General features: G+C 36.7%; 1 protein-coding gene across 1 annotated transcript in view; it reads left to right on the plus strand.

The window, feature by feature from the left end:
* Nucleotides 1-9,308: 9,308 nt before the first annotated feature.
* Nucleotides 9,309-24,539, plus strand: part of LOC104521474 (regulator of G protein signaling 7) — a 67,191-nt gene continuing 51,960 nt past the window's right edge. Inside the window, exons 1-2 of the mRNA XM_029083855.1 lie at nucleotides 9,309-9,412; nucleotides 19,225-19,276. Of these exons, the coding sequence (XP_028939688.1) occupies nucleotides 9,332-9,412; nucleotides 19,225-19,276 (133 nt within the window). The 5' untranslated portion in view covers nucleotides 9,309-9,331. The remainder of the gene's footprint in view (nucleotides 9,413-19,224; nucleotides 19,277-24,539) is intronic.

Below are 24,539 nucleotides of genomic sequence, written 5' to 3' on the forward strand. Positions count from 1 at the left end.
GGTGTACTAGCAACAACTGGCAAGGAGTATACCAGAAAACTTGAAATAATAGTATATTGATTCTACTACTGAGTAAAAGTAGTCTAAGCCCAATATTTTGGGTCTTCTCTGGATGCCTGAAATTCTGGAACAAGTTTTCATCTGAGAGAATTTTCAAAAGTATGGTATTTGCAGTAATAGGGGGGTTTGTAAATATTTTTTTTCTTTTGTCTTTAGCAGGTTTGTTCAAAAAGGTGCACGTATTAGTATATATTAGCAGTTTCATACTGGAGGAGGGAATGAATGAAGTATTAGGAAATACCTTATGAAGACAAGTTCAGACTGTCATTAGGGAAAACAAGACATGCAGGGTTTGATTTTCTGTGTTTTACCCTGCAGTAACTTGAGAATCAAAACTCAAATTAAAAAGTTGCAGTTTCAGAGGAAGTGCCAGTGAAAAACAGGAAACTCATACTTCAAAGGAGTCTGGTTTTTGTCCTTCTATCATTTCAATTTTAAAAGACAAGAGATATCAGTAATAAAATAGCAAAAAGTCTGTGATTTCTGCAAAACTGAAAATAGAAAAATTCAAAAGCAGTAATAGTGAAGTTCGAAGAAATGTTTTATCAATGCTGACTTGGTTTGGAATTATATAATTGGAATGGTAAAATTGGAACAATACAGAGAAGGTTAGTTCTGTCCCAGGCAAAACCATGACAGAGGTAAATTCCACCATTGGAAGGCCTGATTACTGGTATGATATTGGTAGGTACTTTAAAAAATTGAGAGAGATGAGAGGGAAACTAAAGGCAATTTTAAACACATTCAGGCAAGTTTTCATAAATGCATGCTGAACGAATGGGTTATCTGGTGACCAGATTGTGTCAGGTTCTGTTTTCCCTGGTAGTTAAGTCTACCTGATGCTTGTAACTTGGATGGATTTCTTAAACCCTGTGTAGCTGCATGTTTCCAGTATCCCAAACAAACACAACCAACAAATATTTCAGAGTTGAACTTATAGCACTGCTCGATGCCAGCACCTCACCCCTCATTTATCTGTCTCATGAGACCTCAAGTTGCAACCCCTTTTTCCTTTTGTCTGCCTTTCAAAATACAATTTTATTAAGAGAATAAAAACCAAGCTTTAGTAGGTGGTAGCAACAGTTAGTGTGTAAATCAGCTGAAATCCAGTGGGAAACAATCACATTAAAAAGTTAACAGGCAATACTTAAAAAGTTTTCAAGAGGAGGGTTTATGTATTGCTAGCAGTGAGATACAACTTCTCTTTCAAGGACTAATATTTTTTTCTCCCTTTTCATAATTCTTTTCTTTCTTCCTTTTTTTTTTTCTCCTTTTTTTTATTCTCCTGTGAGTGAAGAAAGGTCTTTTGCTTTGTTTATTTTTTCTTTCAAGAATCTGTAGGTCAGCTTCCCATTTCAATCAGTCTTTCATAGTGGAATGACTTCTGTTGATATTGTTGGGATAATATCTTTCCAGGGTTATGTCAAACATTTAGGTCAGTCCCAATTCACCCACATCCTGTGAGCACATCAGGCAAGGTAGTGTGTCCTCAGTTTGCTGGAGGTTTTTGTGAACAAAGCAGTTGATATTTCAGGTATACATCGTCTCTAGACTTGGGATATGTGTCTAAGTGACACCCTATATTATAGGTAGTTCAGACTGTAAGGGTGGACATTACCATTCCTTGGGCAGATGAGGATTCATGGCAAATCTCTGATAGGTTTTCCCCCTTATATGCTGAATGATGTTCCTACTGATGCCTCTGGCGTGCTGATGGCATCAGCAGACACTGTCTAGCACACAGCACATGCAAAACCCTAACTATTTTGGTAAGGTGCTGTGGTGGCAGATTACTTGGTTTGTGTTGGATATCTTGGAATCAAGAATGGATGACATTTTAACTGTGTTTGGGTAAATAGTGCCTCATCCTTCAATGACTTTTTTACCCTTCCTGGAATGACTCTCACTGATACCTCCTCCCTTTGCAAATTCAGTTCTTCAGATAGGACAAAAGAGAGAGGTTTATAGTGACATGGGTGTTCAAGAACTGTTCTAGCTGTTTTATTTCCCCCTCTTTAAATGCCACAGTCAGGCCCAAAAAGTTTCTCTCCTACACTTTGTGTGAGTGTAAGAAGCAGGTTGTCTTTTATTACTTTAACTTAAAGTTAATCCTTTGCAGCTTGTTTTTGCGCTGGCAATGAAATGACAGCAGGAGTGAGGTGAGAGTAAGTGATAATGTCTTGGCATTTGACACTTCAAATGAATGTGTGCTTGTGAAGTTCTGACTCATTAATTCTTTTTCCAGGCAGTCCTGTGGCTTAGCAATACACTCAGTACTGTGATGGATTTTAGATTAGACAAATAACCCAGAATAACAAACACTTTATTGTTTGATAGAAAGGGAGGTTTTAATTTGTTTGACACATTTGTATCAAAAAGTATATGAAAAACTTGCAAGTTTGGGTTTTTCACTGTCACTTTCAATCTTAAGGACACAAAATTCCTCAAGCCATGTTAGAATCATAGAACTGTAGAATGATTTGGGTTGGAAGGGACCTTTAAAAGCCATCTAATCCAAGCCCTCTGGAGTGAGCAGGGACATCTTCAACTAGATCAGGTTTCTCAGAGCCCTATCTAGCCTTGAATGTTTTCAGGGATGAAACTTCTACGACCTCTCTGGGCAACCTGTTCCAGTGTTTCACTGCCCTCATTGTAAAAATTTTCTTCCTAATACCTAGTCTAAATCTACCCTCTTTAGTTTAAAACCATTACCCCTTGTCCTGTCGCTACAGGCTCTGCTAAGAAGTCTGTCCAATCTTTCTTATAGGCCCCATTTATGTATTGAAAGGCCGCAGTAAGGTCTCCCTGGAGCCTTCTCTTCCCCCAGCTGAACAACCCCAACTCCCTCAGCCTTTCTTCATAGCAGAGGTGCCCCAGCCCGCTGATCATTTTTCTGGCTCTCGTCTGGACCCACTCCAACAGGTCCATGTCTTTCCTGTACTGAGGACTCCAGAGCTGGGTGCAGTACTCCAGGTGGAGTCTCACCAGAACAGAGTAGAAGGGAAAAATCACCTCCCTCAAGCTGCTGGCCATGCTTCTTTTGATGCAGCCCAGGGTACGGTTGGCCTTCTGGGCTGCAAGTGCACATTGCCGGCTCATGTCCAGCGTTGCATCCACTAGTATCCCCAAGTCCTTGTCTGCAGGGCTGCTCTCAATCCCTTCATCCCCCAGTCTGTATTGATACCAGGAATATCCCTGACCCAGGTGCAGGACCTTGTACTTGGCTTTGTTGCACCTCTTGTGCTTCATGATGTTCCTTGTAGGAAACCTTTGTCTGGGACTGAACTTCACAAAAGAACATAAAACAGACTCTGAAAAACACTGTTTTAAAGTGGATCAGAATTGGGAAACACTCTATATTCTTTTCCTCAGTCCCTCAGAGATTACTGCAAACTGCTTCAGATGAGAGACTATAACTATAATGGTATGATACTATAAAGTGTTTTATAGATTTCAGAGTAAACACAAATATAGAGACTACATCTTCTGAAGTCCTGAGTGCATAAGGAAAAGTGGAATCCACACTAATCACTGAAAACATATCATTTAAGGGGTTTCAAAGCACAGAAACATGTTTATTCCAAAGGAAAAAAAAAAAAAAAAAAAAAATCTGTCTTTCTTAATCCCTTCCTTTGGATGTTATAATAAGAAGCAAATTGTTCCACTGATATTATCATACCCTGCAATTTAAGATGAACAAATTATCATCAATCCATACAAGAGTTATTACAGTAAGGAAAAAATGGCACTATGTTTAACAAGAAAATAAAATGAAAACTCAAGAACCAGGGTATAGTTTTCATTCTTCTGATTTCATCAGGTTTGCATTGTCCCATCACATTGAAAATACCTGACTCTCTTGTATAGCAAAGTTTATTAAATGTGACTAGCATTTAATCCATCAAGATCACTCTCCTTGTAATGGCACAGCAGATGGCTGGGCAATATTACTTCTCACAAAAATGATTGCTAATCAATCTGTGTACGTGTGTTGTTCACTTCACCCACTCAGCTAAATAAAGTTCAACAGCAGAGTGAACCATGGAATTTTAAGCTTTTTATGAGCTTTTAGCCCAGCAATAGCATACACATTAAGAATCAAAACTACGCCCACAGCAACATTTTGCATTTATATAAAATCTTTCATGTCCTGTTGAAATGCAACAGGCTCATAATGGAATATTTCTGTCTTCAATCTGAGGTGTTTCTTTTCCATTAGCTGTTATAACTTGCAGCTCCTGCAGTACACTGCCCTTTTTTAGCTCTGAAAAATTAAATAGTGATTTGAGTAAATTTGTTTCTTGAATATACCATTCCACTTTTCAGCAGTATCACTGCTAGGAAGTATACCTGGTACCTCTGTTCAAATAATTGATATCTTCAAAACAAGCAGTCAAGAACAGAGGAAGCTGAAGTCTATCCTCTTCTACCAGTTACACCTCCATGATGTTTGTCTCCCTCAAATTTTTTGTGTGATGTCTTTGGCTGCAGTTTTTATTCATTGTATAGCAGTTGACTGAGATTTGAATTATGCCTTCTCAGTGAGGCTATCTAGATGTAACTGAGAATGTAGTTTACATTGCATATTTTTGCACAGAGTGTCTGAAGACTGGGAAATAATAGTTGTGTAGATATCACATTTCTGTGTGCACTTGCCATCTAAAAAAACAGTATTTTTTTTGCTTTCAGTCTAAGTTCCTCCAATTTTTTGGAGAAGTTTTTGATGTTCCATCTGCCATTTGCTTCACAGACAGAAATAGCTGGAAGATGCGGAAACTGTCTGAATTGAACTTCTAGGTATTTAGGCATGTAGGACTAGTCTGCTGCCGGCTATGTTTTCCTTTTAAACCTCAGGTTTTGTTTCCTAAATTGTATTGTTCTACTGCATTGGCTTCTTACTGTATTTATTTTTCAGTCTGATTTTAGCAAATTGAAATGTATATAAAAGTGTTGCCTTTATTGTGTCTATAATACATTGGACAACTTGCTTGGGGATTAGAAACCTCTTGAAAGCTGAGTTTTCTTTCTGTGCAGAAGCTCTACTGCTGCTGTGCAGAGAAGAGCAGCATTAGCCTCCTACCAGTCTGGTGTGAGGCAGGGTTACAGTTTTGTGGACATTATTCACCAGTTACAATTTTGTGGATGTTGTTCATCTGTTTGAGCCAAAATTGATTTATAGGTTATTCAGTCTCTGTGCAAAGATTATTGCTAATGCTTTGGTTATACAGTTGCCCCATTATCAGATGATACCAATGGAGAAAATTTTAGACTTTCAAATGAATGTCTTTATTTTTATAACATGCATGGTTTTTTTTCCTTTCCTTTTTTTTTTTTCTTTTAATAAAACACATTCCCGAGTGTGAGCTACAGTAGATCTTAGGTTGTTACTAAAAAGGTATATTTGTGCATTTATACAATGCTGGAATAAGTTCCTGGATTGATAGCCACAAAAAAATAAAAATAAAAAAAAATATTATCTATTAGCTGAAGGAAAAAAGAAGAGATATGACAAGTTTATGTGTCCCTATTAACTCTTAATGGCTACAGGGACAAAGATACCTTAACATTGATTTAGTGTAGATTCATCGTAGCTGAATAAGATTGCCTGAGGTGAGAGTAAAACAACATGACTGAAGAAGTTATAAGATCCTATTGAGAATCATTCATATCTTACATAACTTTAATTACCTTCTGGAGAAGGCTAAGTCGCTCTTTCCATTTTTTGCATAGAGAATGAGTAGTGACTATATACTTGTGTATATGACTCAGTAGTTGGTGAGAGAAACATATGCTCTTACTCCTACTGTAACCAACCTTGCCAGGATTATAGGCTGCTCTGGCAGGGCCTTTTAAATAATTTCTTTTGCAATTGTCTCCAACCCTTTATTCTGCTTATAATTCAGATTGAGAGGGACCTCAGGAGGACGCTAGTCCAACCCCTTGCTGAAAACAGGTGTCAACTGTAAGGTCAGACATGTTGTCCATGACTTTATCTATTCGGGTCTTGAAACCCTCCAAGGATGCAGAATGCACAGCCTCTCTAGGCAGCCTCTTCTGCTGCTTGGCTGAAGTCAGAACCATCCCTGGTTTAATTTATTACCATTATCTCTCTTTTTTTTTTTAATATTTTTTATTGCTATGCAACTCCATAAAAATCTAGGGTCCCTCATTTGGTAGTCTCCTTTTAGGCAGTGGAACGGTACTGTTAGGCACCCCCAAAACTTTCTCTTTTTCAGTCCAAGCAAGGCCAGCTCCCCCAGCCTCTCCTTACAGGGTGCATTCTCCAGTCCCAACCATCTTGGTGATCCTCCACTGGCCTTGCTCAAGTTTGTTGATGTCTTTCTTGTATTGGAGTGGTCATATTATACCCAACTGGACTAAAGATTGCAGGGTAAAGGGGAATAATGTGAGCTCCTTGTGCACTTGAAAAATATTGCAATTCAGAATCCAAGAAAAGCATGAAACAAATCTGGAGCCTATTTAATTTCTGCTAAATCTGAAGAGAATGTGCTCTTGTCTGCGTCAGAGCTCCCTGGCAAGCCCTGTCACCCTTATCTAAGAAATCCTTTATCTTAAAAAATGTCAGTACATTTCTTCCTTTGCTTTTTTCTCTTATTCCACAAAGATAAGTAATACCTGCAAAAATAATTTTTTTGAATTGGCAATAAGTTACAGTGTGAAGAACAAAGAAAAACTTAATAAAATTAAAAGGTAGGCAAAGTGAACCAAAATAAAAAGAACCTCAGCAATTGACTCACTACAGAAAGCGTTGTCTCAAAATTTCTGATCCAAGGGATAATAGAATTTAGTATCTTGAAATAAATGAATAACAAAAATGATGGACTTACATTCATTAGGATAAATTTCAGATATTGGGATTTGCAGACATTTCAAGCAGTAGGAGCAAAGAAACTACTTTCCTTCAGTTAGAGAGATTTCTTGTAGGCTTGTGATTGGGAGGCTTGTTAACAGGATTGTGACATTTTATAGCAGGCCAGAGAGCTCACTACCAGAGAGAGTGTGTTGGATTTTCATAGGTAATGACTGTGCTATAGGGGCAGGAACCAGTTTGCTAAACACATTTGGTATCAAATAAACCCTTGTAGGGTTATGTGCTTTCAGTTAAGTGCTGTTCAAATAAACCCTTTCATTTCAGTACTCTTCAGATCCCCTTTCTTGCTCCTTTCACATCCTTGGTTAGCTTAAAAATGTCCTACTCCACCTCCTGTATCTCCTATACCAATGAATGTCTTCAGGTAAGCAAAAGTATGAAGGAGGGAAATTTCTGGGACGCTAATGACGTACAGGTGAATAAATAAGACTGTGTTTCCTTCTCATATCCAAAATAATTGGTGAAGCATAAGTGAATCCCGCTTTCTGTGACTGTTAGCAAGAACACAGATATCAGGACCCATGTTTCTTCCTGCATGACAATGCTGGTCAGATGCTGTGGTGAGGTTTTAAGAGGCAGGACAAGAAATCCATTCTGCAACATTTATGGTTGCTATTGCTGAAAGCCAAATTACAAGCAATAGGAACGAATGAGCTTTTTTTTTTTTTTTTTAGGGCATGAATATGAAACTGTATTTGTTGTAGTGATATAACCTGTTTTCTACAGTGCAAGTATTCATCCTTACTGATTCTGCATACTTTCTGGATTCATGCTGAATTCATATTTTAGATCAAAGATCCTTCATTTTTTAGGCAGATCTCCCTGTTTCTGTCTTTCTTCTCTTTGCCTTTTTCTTCCCCCCCTTTCCCACCCTGCCCTTACTCCATAGGTGTCCAATATGGCCTTTTTATTGATATTTTTCTTTTTCTCATCCCTGATGTTGTTGATTTGATTGATGGCTTTGTCTTATAGTCTGAAACCCTCATGCTCCTTTCCAGAGCTCATCTTTTACAATTTGGATGCTTCAGAGGCTGTGGAGTGATATTAGTAGGTTATGCTAGGAATTTTTTAATGTAACAGTAGAAATTGCTGTGCAGCTATTTTAGGATATTTACTGGAGTTAGTACAAGGTTGCTAAAGAAATATGGTAAAGAGATAGTAGGACTGAAATACTGCAACAAGAGCATGACTCTATCTAATGCTGTTCTCTTCCTACAACATTGTGTTCTTGTCAGCCAAATAATGACAATACTGAATAATAGGCTTCAGGGGCTGATACTGGACAGTGGTTTACTGAGAATACAAGAGCACATATAAACTTGACTGTTGCATATTATGTTTTTGTTCATTAAAATGAATTGAATTCATTCTGTGTGTGTCCAGTTCTGGACTCCTCATTACAAGAGAGACATACACACACTGAAGAGAGTCCAACAGAAGGCCACAAAGATCGTTAAGGGCCTGTAGCATCTCTCCTATGAGAAAAGATGCTGTTCAGTCTGGAGAAGAGAAGGCTCAGGGAGAATCTTATCTATGTCTATAAACACCTGGTGGAAGGATGTAAAGAAGACAGAGCCAGGCTCTTTTCAGTGGTCCCCAGTGATAGAACCAGAGTCAATGGGCACAAACTGAAACACAGTATGTTCCCTCTAAACATCGGGAAACATTTTTTTACTGTGAGGCTGACTGAGCACTGGCACAGGTTGCCCAGAGAGGTTGTGGAGTCTCCCTCCTTGCAGAGATTCAAAAGCCGTCTGCACATGGTCCTGGGCAACTGGCTCTAGATGTCCCTGCTTGAGCATGGGAGTTGGATCAGATGACCTCCAGAGGTCACTTCCAGCCTCAACCATTCTGTGATTCTGTGGTCTTTGGTTATTTTCCCAGTAGTGAGAAACTTTAAAGGAAATCTCTATCCTTTACTGTAGTTCTGATAAAGTTAGTTAGGAAGATATCATGCAATTGGAATAAACTATTCCTAACATCATGTAATCTGAAACTGTTCTGAAGAGTAAAAGCGGGCTGCACCATCAGCATAGAAATGATAGCTGTTTTCAGCTTCAAAAAGAGTGAATGAACATTGCAGTAAGTACCTACTAATGCTGATGTAAGTACTGGAACTGCAGCTACAAATGGGACATCTAATAGCCATTTGTGAAGGAGAATAAAGGGGTTTTTTTGGTCACATCATTATATTACATAGAAAAAGATGTCGCTTTCATGATGGCAGGACCTTGACTGAGAGTCAAGTGGTTATCTGCAAGAGATAAGGTGAATCTGAACAAGAAAATTAAACTGCTGAAAATAAGTTATTTAATTTTTTAAATTTATCTTTTTTTTTTTGTTCTTCAAACAGTGGAAGCTCTACATTTGGGAACACTGATGGCGGCACATGGCTATTTTTTTCCAATCTCAGACCATGTTCTAACACTAAAGGATGATGGCACCTTTTATCGATTCCAAGTAAGTGTTTTCAGTGTGTTCTTGACTTGCGCAAATAGAGGCTCATATTAAAGGCCTTACACAAATGTTCATAGCAAATTTTAACCGTACTTTGTCTCTTATGTAACCTAGCAAATGGTGGCAATTCCCCTTAAAGTAAAGAATGGTAGAAGGATTCTGCTTAGAAATTAAATCAGTAAACTTTTGGTAGTGACCATTTTGATCCCTGGAAAAGCTGTGATAGTGCTAAGTGTGGAAGTATGTCTCATGAAATAAATTAATCTATTATTTTTTAATTATAGTAAAGGAAATGAAATTATCTTATTGAGTCTTGTTCCTAAAATAGTCTTGGTTTGGAAAGGAGGAGGTGTTTTAATTATTAGGCCTATAGCAGAAATATGATAAAATATTGAAAGTAATATTCATACTCTTTCTTAATGGGAGGATTTCCTTATTGGTAACAGAGTACTATTGAAGTAATGTGTAATCTTCAAACAAGTACAGACATGTTTCCACAGTGATCTGTCAGTCCCAACAAACATGCAGATGCTTCAGAACAAGCTGGAATGATGTATGTGTATGTATATGTATACATATGCCTACATGTAAATTATTCAATACCTACATATACCTATAGTATATTTCAAATTAAGGGCTTGGGGAGCAGGAGTGTTGCTTTTCTAATAATGAATAGCAAGCTAGAAGTTTGCAGAAAAATATCACCTATGACTTGAAACAAATATCATTTTACAGTATCTGATTATATATTCTAGAGAAGCAATTAACTTTGCTTGTCATGTGCTACCTTTGACAATGGTGGTTGTATTCTGTATTGCTCTTCCTATTAGGTGGTCTTCCAACTAGGTATCACCAACAGCTGATCTGAGATCTTCCCTAGATATTTGTTGCTTTGAGATTATATGGTGGTTATCACTATGAAACTATACATGATCGTTTGGTAATCCTGCTCTGTTAGTTCTCACCATGTTAAATACTCACAGAAAAGTAATACCTGATAGAACAAAAGGTATTGTCTTCAAGATACTTAAGTCTAAGCTTTGTCTTAAACATTGTTTAAATAAGAAGCCATCAAGAATAAAATAATTGGTCTTTAAAATGCAGAATAAAACTGTGATGTATTGTAGATCAATCACAGTCTCAAACATTTTATTAGATTAATTGCTGTACAATACTTTCATCAATATTTTGGCTTGAGTTCTGTAGACCCACGTAAGGGAAGAGTAAGGTTCATAGTATTTGGTCTAAAAGAAATTCTTAGTGTGTATATAATTAAATATGTACAGCACAGTCTGTCAAGAAAGAAAATGATTATTGTATACGTGCATACAGTGTTATCATATTTGCATATGTAGATCCTGTGGGTCATATAGTGCAAAAAAACTGTCCTTCCATAGGACAGTATGTTACATGTGCATATGGGTAATACAAAGAGCAGTCACTCCAAGCCTTCTCCCCAAGATCCACAGTTACCTTTGATCCTAGAAAGAGGATTTGAAGGAAAAGGTTTCTTTCTCGTGGTGCTTCATCCTCCTCAGTGTTCAGTACAAAGAAGAGAGGAGTGGTATGGGTGAAGGGGCTTACTGCTGAGGGAAAGGCACTGATATGGTTATGAGTAATGACCAGATCAGTAACCAATGAGGTAAATGAAAAGTGGAAAGAAATTATGAAGTGGTTGAGGCTCCAGTTCTTGGCTTGTCTCTGCATAAGCAGTGGCCAGAAGGACAAAATATCTGCATCTTAATTTTGCAGTGAATAGGACTTATTTGTCAAGGTGCTGGTCATTTAATTCTGCACAGCTGCTGGCCTGCTTCTGTCTCAAACATGGGAAATGAGCACCTCTACCAGCATGATAATTCTGCTGAAGGAAAGCCTAGATTAGAATTAACAGGCCTGTGAACAATTGAGAGTACTGCAGCTACCCTGCCCTGGGTTTTCCTCAGAGAGGTCTACAGCCTACATATTTGAACATGAATCTTCAGTGAGAGTTAGATTATAAAAGGGTATCAATTGATTTACATAACTTAAGGATTTGGCACCTATTTGACATATGCATATGAAATGAGTTAATCTCCTCAACCGTTGCTTAGTATATATCTGCCGTATTTTGTTTGTTTGCTGCTCTGTGGTACTTTTTGCATTGCTATTCCTGTGCTAACAATGTTAAAGCAATGTAATGTTAGCTGTTAATGTATAGTGTAAGAAAAATTTCATAGTGGTGCCATACTGTTAACTAGAGTTGTACCAACAAAATTTATGTCATTATAATTCCACATTTCCACTGAAATAGGCTAATAAAAAATCTGTTACTGAAGCTGTTAAATTGGAAGATGAAGACAACATACTCAATGGGGAGGAAAGTTTCACTGTAACTGAATTTTGCACTAGAATAGTTGTTCAGGTGCTTTGGAAATAGGACCCCCTGAGTACTGGACAGGATTCTCAAATTTCTGGATATTTTAATAGAAAGAGAAAACTGTGCACCTGCCAGCACTGAAAAGTTCAGAAGCCATAACTGCAGAGAAATCTGTCTGCAATAAAAGACCTGACTTACAAAAAACCAGGGTACCTACAACAATGTTCTCCATGAATTTTATTTTTTATTTTCCAAAGGGTGACATATTCCCTCCTGACAGTAAAATTACTTCCAGTTTGTTTTAAACAACCTTCTCTTGTATAGAAATAGCTAAAAGCAGTGGAGATTGTGCTTCCTTTGCTCAAAAGCCCTTTTAGAGGCAAAATTATACTTTTTCAGTTACTATTCTTGCCAGCAGGAGGGCTGTAAAATTGTAGTTATATCTGTGTTTTTAAATAATGTGACCTTAGAAACAAAAAAAAAAATCATTCTGCATCATTCTTCGACCTACTCAGGTGTAATTAGGTTAGTTTCTGTGATAACAATTTAATTCAAAGGGGACAGATCTAAATATTATTTGCCTTTCTCAGAGAAAAGTAATTTCTTATTAGTCTCAACAAGGCAAAGCAGAAAATTCTGGGATACTGATTCTTTCTGAATTGTCCTGAACTGCTACATTGCCTTTGCCTGATAATTTAAGATTGGGACTAAAGAAGGAGCTGAATATCTGCTAATCACTCTCCTCTACCTGAGAGCAAATATGTATAAGGAGCCCAAATAGGAAAAGCAAGGTGCACCTTAGAAAGCAGGTCTTCCTAGGGCCAGGCAATACTCAATGAGACCTTTCATCCACGTCCACATAAGTGATAATATCTGTCCTGGTAAGGAATGCCTGATTTAATCCTCTCAGCTGCTAAACTTCTGTAATAGTCTCCCAAGGAAAGATGTTGATTTCTTCTACAAATTACACATCTGTATATCCTAGGATACTTGAGGCTTGTGATAACCACACTCCCATTTTTTTTATTAGATTAATTTGTGATTTAACATAAAATAATTTTCAGAGATGAAGTTTAAGTTCTGCTGTTGTTTTGTAACTTTTAAGCTGGAAAGCATAAATAACTGAGAAAAACTGTGAAAATGGAAACAAAGTTTCTTGTGAAAGCATGAATCTGGTGAAGACAGCAGCAAAACTCATGGATTTTGGCAAGATGAAGATTTTACCTGTGATGTCTTCTCCTGTTCTACCACTGTGAACATTTTCTTGACAAAAGCATTTAACCTCTCTGGCCTTGTTTTCCCATGCCTGAAGTGGAAATAAAAATATACAGCAATCACTGTAGGGATCTTTGAATATCTTTGCTGAAAAATAGTTGAGTCTGAAGTGGTGTGAAGCCTTGTGTCTCAGGTGGAATTAATTGGCTTGCCACACCTCTTTGAGTCGGACCTGCTCAGCTAGTTACCTCTTGGATTGGTCCTGGACTGGCCTCTGGCCACTCTGAATATTGAGGCTGTAGTTGAACATCACAGCTCTCCAGCCACCGTCCACAGCCTCAGTGGATCATCTACTGTGCCTCAAGAGAAGGATTTTACTGTAAGCCAGATTTTAGCAACAAAAAAAGAAGCAGGTTATGTTATCCAGCATTTGGCAGAGTTTGGTTTTTTTTTTTTTTAAATTGCAGGTGCAAGGAGTAATTCCCTGTCTCTCAGCTCAGGCTCAGCATATACAGGTTCTGTTTAGGTTTCATGGAGGAAAAAACAATTTCAAACCCATGTGCCTTTCTGACTGTCCTATCAGCATTCTTTTTACTTTTTTAACTCTCTACTCTTCCCCCCTCCCCCCCTGCTTTCCATGCTCATCACCTTTCCAGGTTAGAAAAGAGGAGTCACAGAGCCACAATCTTTATTGTTTCCAACTTCCTCAACCTCCTTTTTTGATAATTCTGATCTAACCATGGAGAACTACTTGCTGGCATCCTTCCTCTATGGGCTTGACAGTGCTAGACCATCTTACCTTTTTCCTTTACCGGGAGATGAAGTCAGCTGCAGCGAATGTAAAACCGAATGCCCGTGAATTCTACTACCCATCACACAAGGCATTTGAGATTATATATAACTGGTTTTTAGCAAAGACTTGATTTCTGCTGTTTATAAAGACTCTCTGGTGCCTGTGAGAAGAATAGCAGTAATATGCAAAGGAAGGTTTATGAGTGATTTGAATATTCTTCCTCCATACCAGTAATTAGATTTTAAAAGATTTCATGGAGTGGAGCAGCTTCAGAAACAACAATTCTTTTCTTATTACTATCAACAAGGGGTTGCTGAAAGATGTTCAATTATTTCCCCCCTCAGTAATACAGTTTAATGCATAGAAATTAATAATGTTTTATAAAAGCTGATGGGCAACACTGATTTTTACAAGTGGCTGTTTCATTATCTCGGATATTATTATTGATTAATTTTATGGTAAGGCCAGAGCACATCTATTTGTTTTATTATAGGATTGCTTACAATGCGTAGCAGCTGCTGCTGCCAATTTGTTTAGTGAGGAATATATGCTATATTACAGGACTTTGTTTCATATGATTTTATTAACAGGAGGATTATCGATATCCATGGTTATATTTACCTAATGTTATTAGTCTATAACGCAAGAGAAACAGTATGCATTTGTGTGTGTGAAACCAGTTTTCTGTCAGTGACATAAAGATCCTTGTAACAGCCTGTTTTGTTCTGAATGCTTAAACGGCTCTGTGATCGCATGTGCAGTGTTAGGTAAGCCTTTTTTCTCTAGCTGCTGACTTGTACTGGCTGCTTATTCAAATTAGAGATACAATTAAACAAAGTGCATTAAAAGTGTACTGATAAAAACTGGCAACATTATTTCTGTCTGGGCTGATAAACAGTACTTGACTTTCCCCAAACAATTCTGCCACCCACCTTCCTTCCGGCTATAAGTGGGATGTCATGGCAAAATGACAAATGTACCCTGTTTAATAGTTGTTCGGGATGAACTGCTTCACATTTCCTTCTGAGAAAAGGAAAAATTCTTAAGTATGATAATTCCTTCAGGTTTTCTTATTTCACAAAAAAACCCCTTGGTATTTTGTAATCTTCACTTTGAAAGTGGCGGTGTTGAGGTACAACATGTTATACCACATCCATAACTCTCCTGGGGAAAATCTTCACTTATGTAGGGTTTCTAGATCATGAAACAAGGCACATAGGTGGTATAGTGTCTGTGCTACAGGATTAAATGTTATTTTAAGGGATATTATAATTTTTCTACAGTGTGTAGGATATGTGAGTTGTAAAAAATAGTGAAATCGAGTTTTGTTTGCATACTCCTGGTACAGAGAAGGTCATTTTCTCAGCCAGGAGTGACGTTGTTTGAGATTTGCTTTTACAATTTATCAAGGAGTGTTCGGGTTTATCTGGTGTGCATGACACATGGCGAGCTAGATTAAGACCAGAACTTTTTGACTGTTAATACCAAACAGGAGAGAAAATGTGGAATGCAACTTTGGGAAAACATCAGTCATTTTAACTACACACCGTTTTATTGTTGATGGATTTTTTGCATACAATCTCAGCATTGCAAAAATCCTTTAATCAAAAACTTATTTTTTAATCATATTTCATATTCAGTGTCTAGGTTTTTTAAAAGATTTTTATTGGTTTTTTTGGACTTACTTTCTTTTTAAGCCTTAATCCTTATTTTTTGTGCCTGGTTTTAGGAGAATTTTCCTTGTGTCTGCACCCACCAATGCCATTTCTTGCTTTGAAAGTGAATAATGTTTATCTACTCTTTGAATACAACTTTACCAACAACTGTAGCTACTTCTGAGGACATATTTTATGGTACCATAATTTTTTACTTTCTGGTAAGAAAGTAATGTAGGACCTCACCTTGGTCAAAATACATAGCATCAGCTGTTTATTTCTCATCTAGTAGGGGCTTTATACTGTCAGTGACCTAATATGTTTTTGAAAAGTTCAAATTTTAGTAACCTTTTACTTTTAGGGATTCAGAAATGGATAGTGTATTGCAATTGTTCAATCTAGACACTAGATCTAGAAAGATTAGAGTACAGAAAATTTCAGCTTTTCCTTCTCAGAAAAAGGTGAATCTTCCTCTTGTAGTAGTATTCTGTGGCTACTTTGCCTTATGTGTTGTTTTTTTTTTAAATAACTACCCATGTTTCAAAGGTTCTTCAAATTAATATCTTTTTTAGGTATAACTTGACCTTCAGGTAGCTTGCACCCCTTTAAACTTCATACGGATAATACAATACTTTTGATAACTCTTTCCAGTTAGATGCTAGGTACTATAGAGAGTTATAGAGGAGAAAGACAAGTACCAGAGCAAAAACTTCATCATAATATTTAAATATGCATATAATTACAGTACTGAGGAACCAGAAGCCATTTTTTAGTTTGGTGAGGCTTTTTTGTTTTCTACACATAAACACAGTTTATCCATATGAAAACACAATAATTCATTGAGCATTCTGTGCTGAATTTCATCAGGCCTCTAACCTGAACTATCTGACCTCATATATATTTTTTTCTTCCTTTTTCTTGGGGGGGGGGAGGGGGGGTGTTTTTTTCCCTGTAGTATTATCTTCATGTCAAAATTATTTTTGGACATATTCACAGAGCTGGTTGCAGGCTGACATGAACTTTGTTCCCACTGGAAGGCAGCTGGTTGGAGGCCAGCTCCAGACAAGTTGCACTGCTTGAGGTCATGAACTGAGCTGCTCAGCAGGTCCTATTAAATGCATCCAAGTACCAGGCAGGCAGGGGCCCAGCTTGCAGTTCAAAGGCAGCTTGTGCCTGCCCACTTCAGAGCATCAGCAAGGAGAGCTCATGCCTGCTTGTCATTCCCTAGGCAGAAAGACCTTTGTCTGACCACAGTCTCCCTCCTTCTGGAGGCTCAAACAAGGAAGGCATTTAATAATTATCTATATGTATCTGTACTAACTGTTCTTTGAACCCCTTTCTCTTATTGTAATGTTTGCCTTTTGCTAGGGTTTCTTTTTGGCTTACCTTATGACACATTATTGAAACCTTTTGTTAAGAATTATCATATCTTTGCTAATTAAAACTCATGTTCTGTTTTAGCTTTTCTGCTTTTATCTCCAGAGGGATGGTGGTGCAGGGAGGCTTAGACTCGTCCTTATTAGCATATGCATTAATTTGTGCTTTTTCCTTTATCTCTTTTTCATGTTTCGTTGACTGGAGATTGCCAGTATGGTTACACTGGCCTGTCACTACACTTTCTCACTAAAGGTACTTGGACACTTAGTACAGTCTCTTTGAATAACTACCATGTCCTTTCCATCTCTTTGTCTCTCATTTTACTTTCCCAAGAGACCTGCTCTGCCTGTTCTCTGAGCCTGCTGGCCCTCAGGCTGCTGTGCTCATCTTTGCAGAATATCAGTCTCATCTTGCAGTCACTTTCACTCCAAGACTTTGCAATACCTGCAAAGTCTTGGTCAGGTATTCTCTAATAGAATAAAACCTATTTTATCTGTTCCTTTGAAAGTTTCATTTGGCTTTGTAAACAAAGAAGTGTCCTTTGTGCATTTTCACACTTCTCAGCATTGGTCTGAACTCAGTCCCTCTGTTAGAAGTGGGTCCTGCCATTGGGACAAAAGTTTTCATCTTTCAGAAGAGCCTTGGCCACCTCTGCCTCCTAGTGAGCTAAAGTGATGTTTCACATGGAAGATCCTGACTCCTTTCCCATATTCTCTTTACCACCCACACTCCCACCACCACCGATTTTCAAGTCCCAATAAAATTTTATTGTATTATTTTAACTAAATACTGAAAACAGTAATATCAGATTTATCCTGGATTGATATAATGTCTCTTGAGAGCCTCTCAGAACTATTTCTTGCAGTTTGCTTGCTGGTCAGGAATAGCTTTTCATTTATATATGAAACAACGAAGTCCTTCTACTACATGATAAACATATAGTCATGAATATACCGTATTTTCTCATAGCCTGATGTGAAATGAATGCCAAAAGCAATTTTGAGATTTGCTCAAAACTTCATGGGGCTGGCTCAAAATCAGAAGACTTAACTGCTGTTCCCCCCTAAATAAAATCTGAGCCTCGGACATTTTTGGCTCAGGAGCTGCCCGAGTGGGTATATTTTCTATGTATTTAGTAACCCTCACTGCATCCTTTTTCTAGAAGTTCAACTTGAACCTGTAAACAGGCATTAAAGTTCCTGTTAGCAGGAAAATGATGTAGTTGTTCTCCTTCCCTGCGTTTGAAAACTGTGTATTTAAATGATGGTGACTTTATGCTTTATATGATTGACATTGTCAAATTACTTTTATAGATTCTTGCTTCTCCAGGATTCGTTGAGTGCTGCCAGTCATTGTTTAGGGGTTCCTCTTCTTTCCATTTGTGTTTATATTGGTCACTTTTATTTCAGTGGCACTGTGAAGAAATAGTTGATAGGAGAATGACTTATTGCTGCTCCATTACAGAGCACAAAACAGCTTACAAGAAACACTTCTCAGCCTTTGAAGTGAGCTTGTGATAGTTTCTTTTTTAACTTTTAACTTACTGTTTCCTAAGGAAGCACTTGTGTTTCAAAATATCACTCAGACTATTCCACGTATTTAATGAGATTAACTGCTCAAATAATACATAATTCTCTGTATGTGTGTGTATGTATATATGTATGAATGTGTTATGTATAAAACATAGTAATCCTTTACATTTAACAAAAAGTTACCGCTTTAAAAATTAAGCTATTTGTATGAGAAATGCCTATATGGTCTTATATTCTTTATTTGGTACAAGTGAATTATTTTAACAATACATTTAGCACAATTTTAATAAACATAGTATTGAACTAGTTATTAATACTTTTATTGACTTTCCATTAAAAAAAAAATGAATCACAACTGGTAAACGATGAGAAAAAACATAGACTTCAAAAAATTAAAAAACTTTGATAACTTTGGGAACACAGCTTGTGTTTAGTAGCATTTTTAAACAAATAACTCCTGGAAAAGGGTATTGAATATTAATATATACTGATGGAAACTCTCTGAAATCAGGAACTGAATGTACCCCAAAGTATCTTCTGTCTTTTCACCCTCTAAAACTGATTCTTCAGGACATGTGGGAGGTATGTTGCTAGGGAAGATGAAAAAGACAACCTCACTACCTAACCTTGTGTTTTTTGTTCCCTTAACTTTAAGAGTAAAAAGAATGCTTTGTTCTTCTTTTTCAATGCCATTCTGACACTAGTGCAATAAACAAGCATACAAAAGTGATTTTCTGTTTTGATGCCTATTTCAGAATTTTCAAGTTAACAATATAATAGATCTACCAAAAATGTGAGTTGACTCTGAAAACTAGTATCAACACAAGGACTGTATAATGCTTGCATTGTCTAACTTGAGTTTCTTACTTTTTTTGTTTTGTCTATAGACACCCTATTTTTGGCCATCAAATTGTTGGGAGCCAGAAAACACAGACTACGGTCAGTGTAGAAATCTTTCCTATTTCTTTTGAGAATTATGTATTATATGACTAAACACATCATTGCAGTCTGTCTTGTTTAATCCCACTGTTAAAAACATAATTATATGTCACGTAATTCCCGTGCAAGAATTGCTGATATTGAAATGAATGTGTTGTTACCTTTTCAAAGTTTATTAGCACTTTATTAAAGTAATATTTGGATTAGATCTGGGGGGTGGGGGGAAAAGCCTCAAAATTCATCAGAACCTGCCTTTCCGTTTACATCTTCTGTTTGCTCCAGGAAGTGTAATTATTTACAGTGACAGAGTCTCAGTGAAGCAGAGGACACTTTATTGATGGTTGAGCAATAGTTATTCTCCGATTCAGACCTGAAGATGTGCCCAATTTAGATATGTTATTTCTGATATACACCATGTGGAAAATTATTTATTAGGGAAACTGATATGGTTCTAATATGAACTATATTAGGAAATATCTAATTTCTTTGCCTGTTTCTTGGATTTTTATTCATAAATTACACATTCTAATTACTGTTGTGTGCTTAGACAGGAAAATCTGAAGATAATAGGTAGTAAAGTATTACCAAAAAACCTCACAAAATTATAACTAAAATTAGGTTCCTCTGTACACCAATTAATGAAGAAGAAAATGGATTACCAATGAGCAGTCCCCTGTTGATTCTAATCTAGACTGTAAATACTCAGCTCATCTGAAGACCAGGTCACTTATTTAGGTAACTAAGCATGTACACGATAGCTTACATTTTCAAAAACTCAAACTTTGAAAGTCTCTATTTACAGCTTTTTTGAAATTTAGATGCATGTTTGCTTGTAATACGCATTGAATCTCAGCTCTTGGGAGCTGAAGACTGCAGGGATGGATGGTTCCAACAGATGCTTCCTTTCTTTCCACAGTGGACACAATTTCAAATATATTGATAAATAAATCAATTTCAAGCTGAAACTCTCAGCAGAGCTGAGTGCCTGAAGGCAAGATAGAGTTTGAAAATAATGACAGTTTTCTCATCCTATAGAAGGAGAAAAATGTTCATCTTTCTTTAAAAAGAGATTTGAAGATGTCCAGGAAATAGTTATTGAAAGCTACAAAGGAATAGTAATTCATATAACACCTGAGTAATTATCCACTCCATATGAGGAAATTAGTCACTGAAGGAGAAATGCTTGATTTACCACTTATTACAATTTTTTTTCCTTTCCTTGAAAGTGTTATTTGCTTTTCTCAGAGGGGCTCTTCAGTGTAGTCTCCTAAGATGTTAAAGATCAGAAAGTAATTTACTATGGTTTTAAGAGACATTGAGTTGTTCAGCTGTAATGTGTATTACATTACCAGGAGGATTTTAATAAATAAATATGTGCTTAGCAGGTCTGAACTTGAGATCAGGCTGAGAAAGTTTCAATTAACATCCTTTACTCCAAATTAGGAGACATGACTTTCTAGTCCAGCTGATCATTGGATTGGGCAATAAATTACATACCTTAGTAAGTAGTAGTCTTATATAATCTGTCCAGTTTTTGCGTGCCAGGAGTACAGAATTAAACCTGGGATCAGTTTCTTCATCATGTGAGGAGGTGCCTTTGTTGAACAGTAAACGTCCTTGTTTGAGAGCTTTTGAGATTTAAATATAAGACCTGTAAAATATGTACCATTTAGTGAATTTAAGGCCTTCTGGTACAAAGGGTTTAAGGAAGGGAAAGCCCCAACCTTTCCATCTCATTGCTCCTTCCGAGTCATGAACCAAAGGTGCAAGCCTGTAAGAAACTCAGTCGCAGCTCCTCCATGCAACAGGGTCAGAGCATTACACTAGATCTACCTAAGGCGGCTGTACGTCACCAGAATCGGCTAATGCTAGAGAGTTCACAGGAAAATTTAAGACAACTTTTCAATAGTATCTTATTAGGTTAGCATCTTCCCACTCACAGAAATTAGCATTTGCCTTATGGCTGGAGGATTTTTTTCCAATACCTTTCTATGAATACAAAGACAGAGCAGATAAGAGGAGAACTGAATACAGCTACTTGCAAAAAGGATCACATAACTGGTGTAAACAATGATCATCAGAGGAATATAGTAAAATAAAACAGGTAATATTCAACAATCCAAAACAAATCTAAAGTAGGATTGAAACAATTTGAGGCTATTAAAGGATAAATTCCATCTCAAATACGCTCCAAAGAGATTCAGCAGATTTTCATGGTAATTCTATTACTTCCTAGAAAATATAATGAATAGAATTTATGTTATTACAGATATGTAAATGTGTTTCATACTTGTCATGTATTATGGTGCTGTGCAGTGCTTCCATTTTCATGGTTTTCTCCTGAACAGGCTTGAAACTGCACCTCCTAAAACTAATGACTGTGTCAGGCATTAGGAGTCTCTCAAGGCCAGCAAGAAACTTCCTCTGTAATCGTCCTTTGTCAAAATTATTAGCAAAGCAAACCACTTTCTTTGGCATTGACCTAATTTTACAAATCTTTGAAAACACATTACAATTTTATTTTTATTTAAAAATTACTCACAATGATTTACCATTACTCACCTATAGATAGGCTACTGTCTGGAATGTAGCATACTGGAAGGAAAAAAATAATCTTAAACTAGAAATTAAATGAGATCGAGATACTGCATGTACTAGATTTTTACCAGTGCTAACTCAGAAAGAAATGCTATTTACATCTCTGTATAGTATGTTAATATTTTCTCTAAAATATAATTTCTTATTCCATTGAGCTTGTAATATCAAATTACATTACATTAAAAATTATTTATCTGAAGAAGATGTGCAGAAAGACATATGAAAATAGAATCTTGCAAAATGTCAAGGAACTACAGACTTTTTCTCATAATAAAGCTATAGTGCTATGTCTTGTTGGCAAAAAGAGGGCTTGGATGAATTTATCGTGTAACAAAGTGGAGTCGTGTAGCCCTTTGTCTTGATTGTAACTATCAAAATATTAACCGTCTGGTCATTCTGAGGTTACTAAGAAACTTAATTTTCACAAAGCACTGAAAATCTCCCTCTCTTTTTCTTGAAAATTATGCTATAAGAGATGCCTCAAATTGCAAATAATTTTTTAAAAGGCAGGTTCTTAAGTTCCATCTGTTGAAGATTAATGCCGTATGTCTTGGAGTCCACCCATGCAGGACATGTTGTTCTGTGCAGATTCCCACTGGTTTTAGGCTTTTAGGATTTTACTAATGAAAAGTGGTATGAACATTATAAATCATATTAATGATTTTTTAAGGCCAGTGTAGTTCAAATAATTTTGTGTTTCCTGTGAGTTAAGTCATGTTCCTGAATTATGATTTGGTTTTGTGACAAATAGAAGTGAATCTGGAAATGAATGCAGCTAATGGCTGAGCATGCAACCTTCCTGTAATCATCTTCTCTTTTCTTACAGATGTAATTTGGAACTGACAGAATTTTTTTCTGGCAGATTAAAAACAGTTCATATGATTAAGAATTAATTAAATATGGACACTTGTTAAGTCCATTGCATCTCAGAAAGGGGAAATACAATGCCAACTATGAAACTGTTATTCCATATGCATTTGGCCTCAGTTCTCATGGGACCGATCAGGTTCCCTTAAAGGTTTAGTAACTCACAGCTGTTGCAAATTTGAGGAATTCAGTTCCTTGCTGTTCTCTTATTTGAATGAGACAGAAAAGAAATATGAAAGGTTAGAGGAACATTCCATTCACAACAAAATAACAATTATCTTTATGTTTGAAAGGCTCAAGCAAACAAATGAACATAGTTGTGACAATGTAAGAAGCTTATAAGAGTTTCAGATGTATAAGGTATGAAGAAGAATTAGTAACTTTTACTCATTTTCCCTAGTGCACTTTTGTTGATGGTTAGACTCAAAAGTGTCTGTGACATACAGATCTTTTCTTACAGTTAACTGCATATTTAAAAAAGAAATATGTTCAAAGGAGATACAGAATAAAATTTTGAAAGTGCCTCAGTCACAGTGTTGAGGAGGTTGGGACTAATACTAGACGACAAGAGTTAACTGCATCTATATAGTTGCAAGAGGATGCTGTTTCAGCCTTGTAATGACCATGTGATGTGTAAATGATGCTAAATGAGACTATTTTTTAATATATTTTAAGCAAATTCTTAAATTCTGCTACTGTGAAGAAGGACAAGGTCTGAAAATATACATATTTTCAATAGCCTTCCAGGTAATGTGTTGTAAAAGCAGTCTGGATAACTCTGTTATCCAGTCTGAGTTACAGGAAAATAAGGAAACCATCTACTTTTGCTGTGTGAAAGTTGTTATCTCATAGCTGTTGTTCTCCAGCATTTTTATGAAAGCAAAAGTCTGTCCTTTTTAGATTTGTGTCATGATCAGCTAACAAGTGCATCCATACAAAGCTTCCTTCCTAATGATCCCTTATTATCACTGTAAACTGACAGAGACCTCTCTGTGTTCAGCCTCTGCTGCTCCACTCTGAACACGAGCCATCGCACCTGGCTCATCTGCCTCTCCTCTGCCAAACTTGCAGTCGAAAGAGTATATAGTGCACAAAAAGTAACTGCAATCACATATCATATATTTCACATATCAAAAATTTTCATATAATTTTCTCCCTAGAGTGTGTTGCCTACATTTTTTATGTGCCTAGCTTCAAATCTCCCTATAAAAATTTGATTAGTTCATGAATTTTCTCTCCCATTTGTCTTGCTGCACCCTTTTTCATGGAGTAACTGTCTAGAAGGAGAATTGTACAGAGGATGCATTATATACTCTCTTTGCCCAAATACTCAGGCAGGATTCCCTTGGCAAGTTTATTAGTAAGCTATTTGTGTTTGGGAAATAAGTCCTATTGCTTACCTTAACTCCGCTGGAAAACTGCATGTGCTCAGCATCTCTGGAAATCAATCCATAAATATAAGTCAGTAGCTTGGAGCAAAACTGGTAGCAGAGTAGCATTTTCTTCTATATAAATTGTCAGATATGAATAAAAATTTATTTGTTAAAATTTATGCCATAAGAATGAGGATAAATTTACCAATATAGTGTAAATAGTTTCTGGAGAGCTCTGCAGTTCTATAATCTTGAATCTTGATTCCCAGTTACCACTTTTTCAACAACTAGTGTCAGCCAGAGTATGTCAGCAATGACTCCTACAAGCAATTGTATTGGGTCTTTAATAAAAAATCCTCCTTTAAGGACCTGTCTCAAAGTGTCTCAAAATTTGCTGGCTTTCTAGGCGTAGCAAGAAACAGACT

The sequence above is a fragment of the Antrostomus carolinensis genome, unplaced genomic scaffold (genome assembly GCF_000700745.2).
Source record: "Antrostomus carolinensis isolate BGI_N321 unplaced genomic scaffold, ASM70074v2 scaffold5600, whole genome shotgun sequence".
NCBI lineage: Eukaryota > Metazoa > Chordata > Aves > Caprimulgiformes > Caprimulgidae > Antrostomus > Antrostomus carolinensis.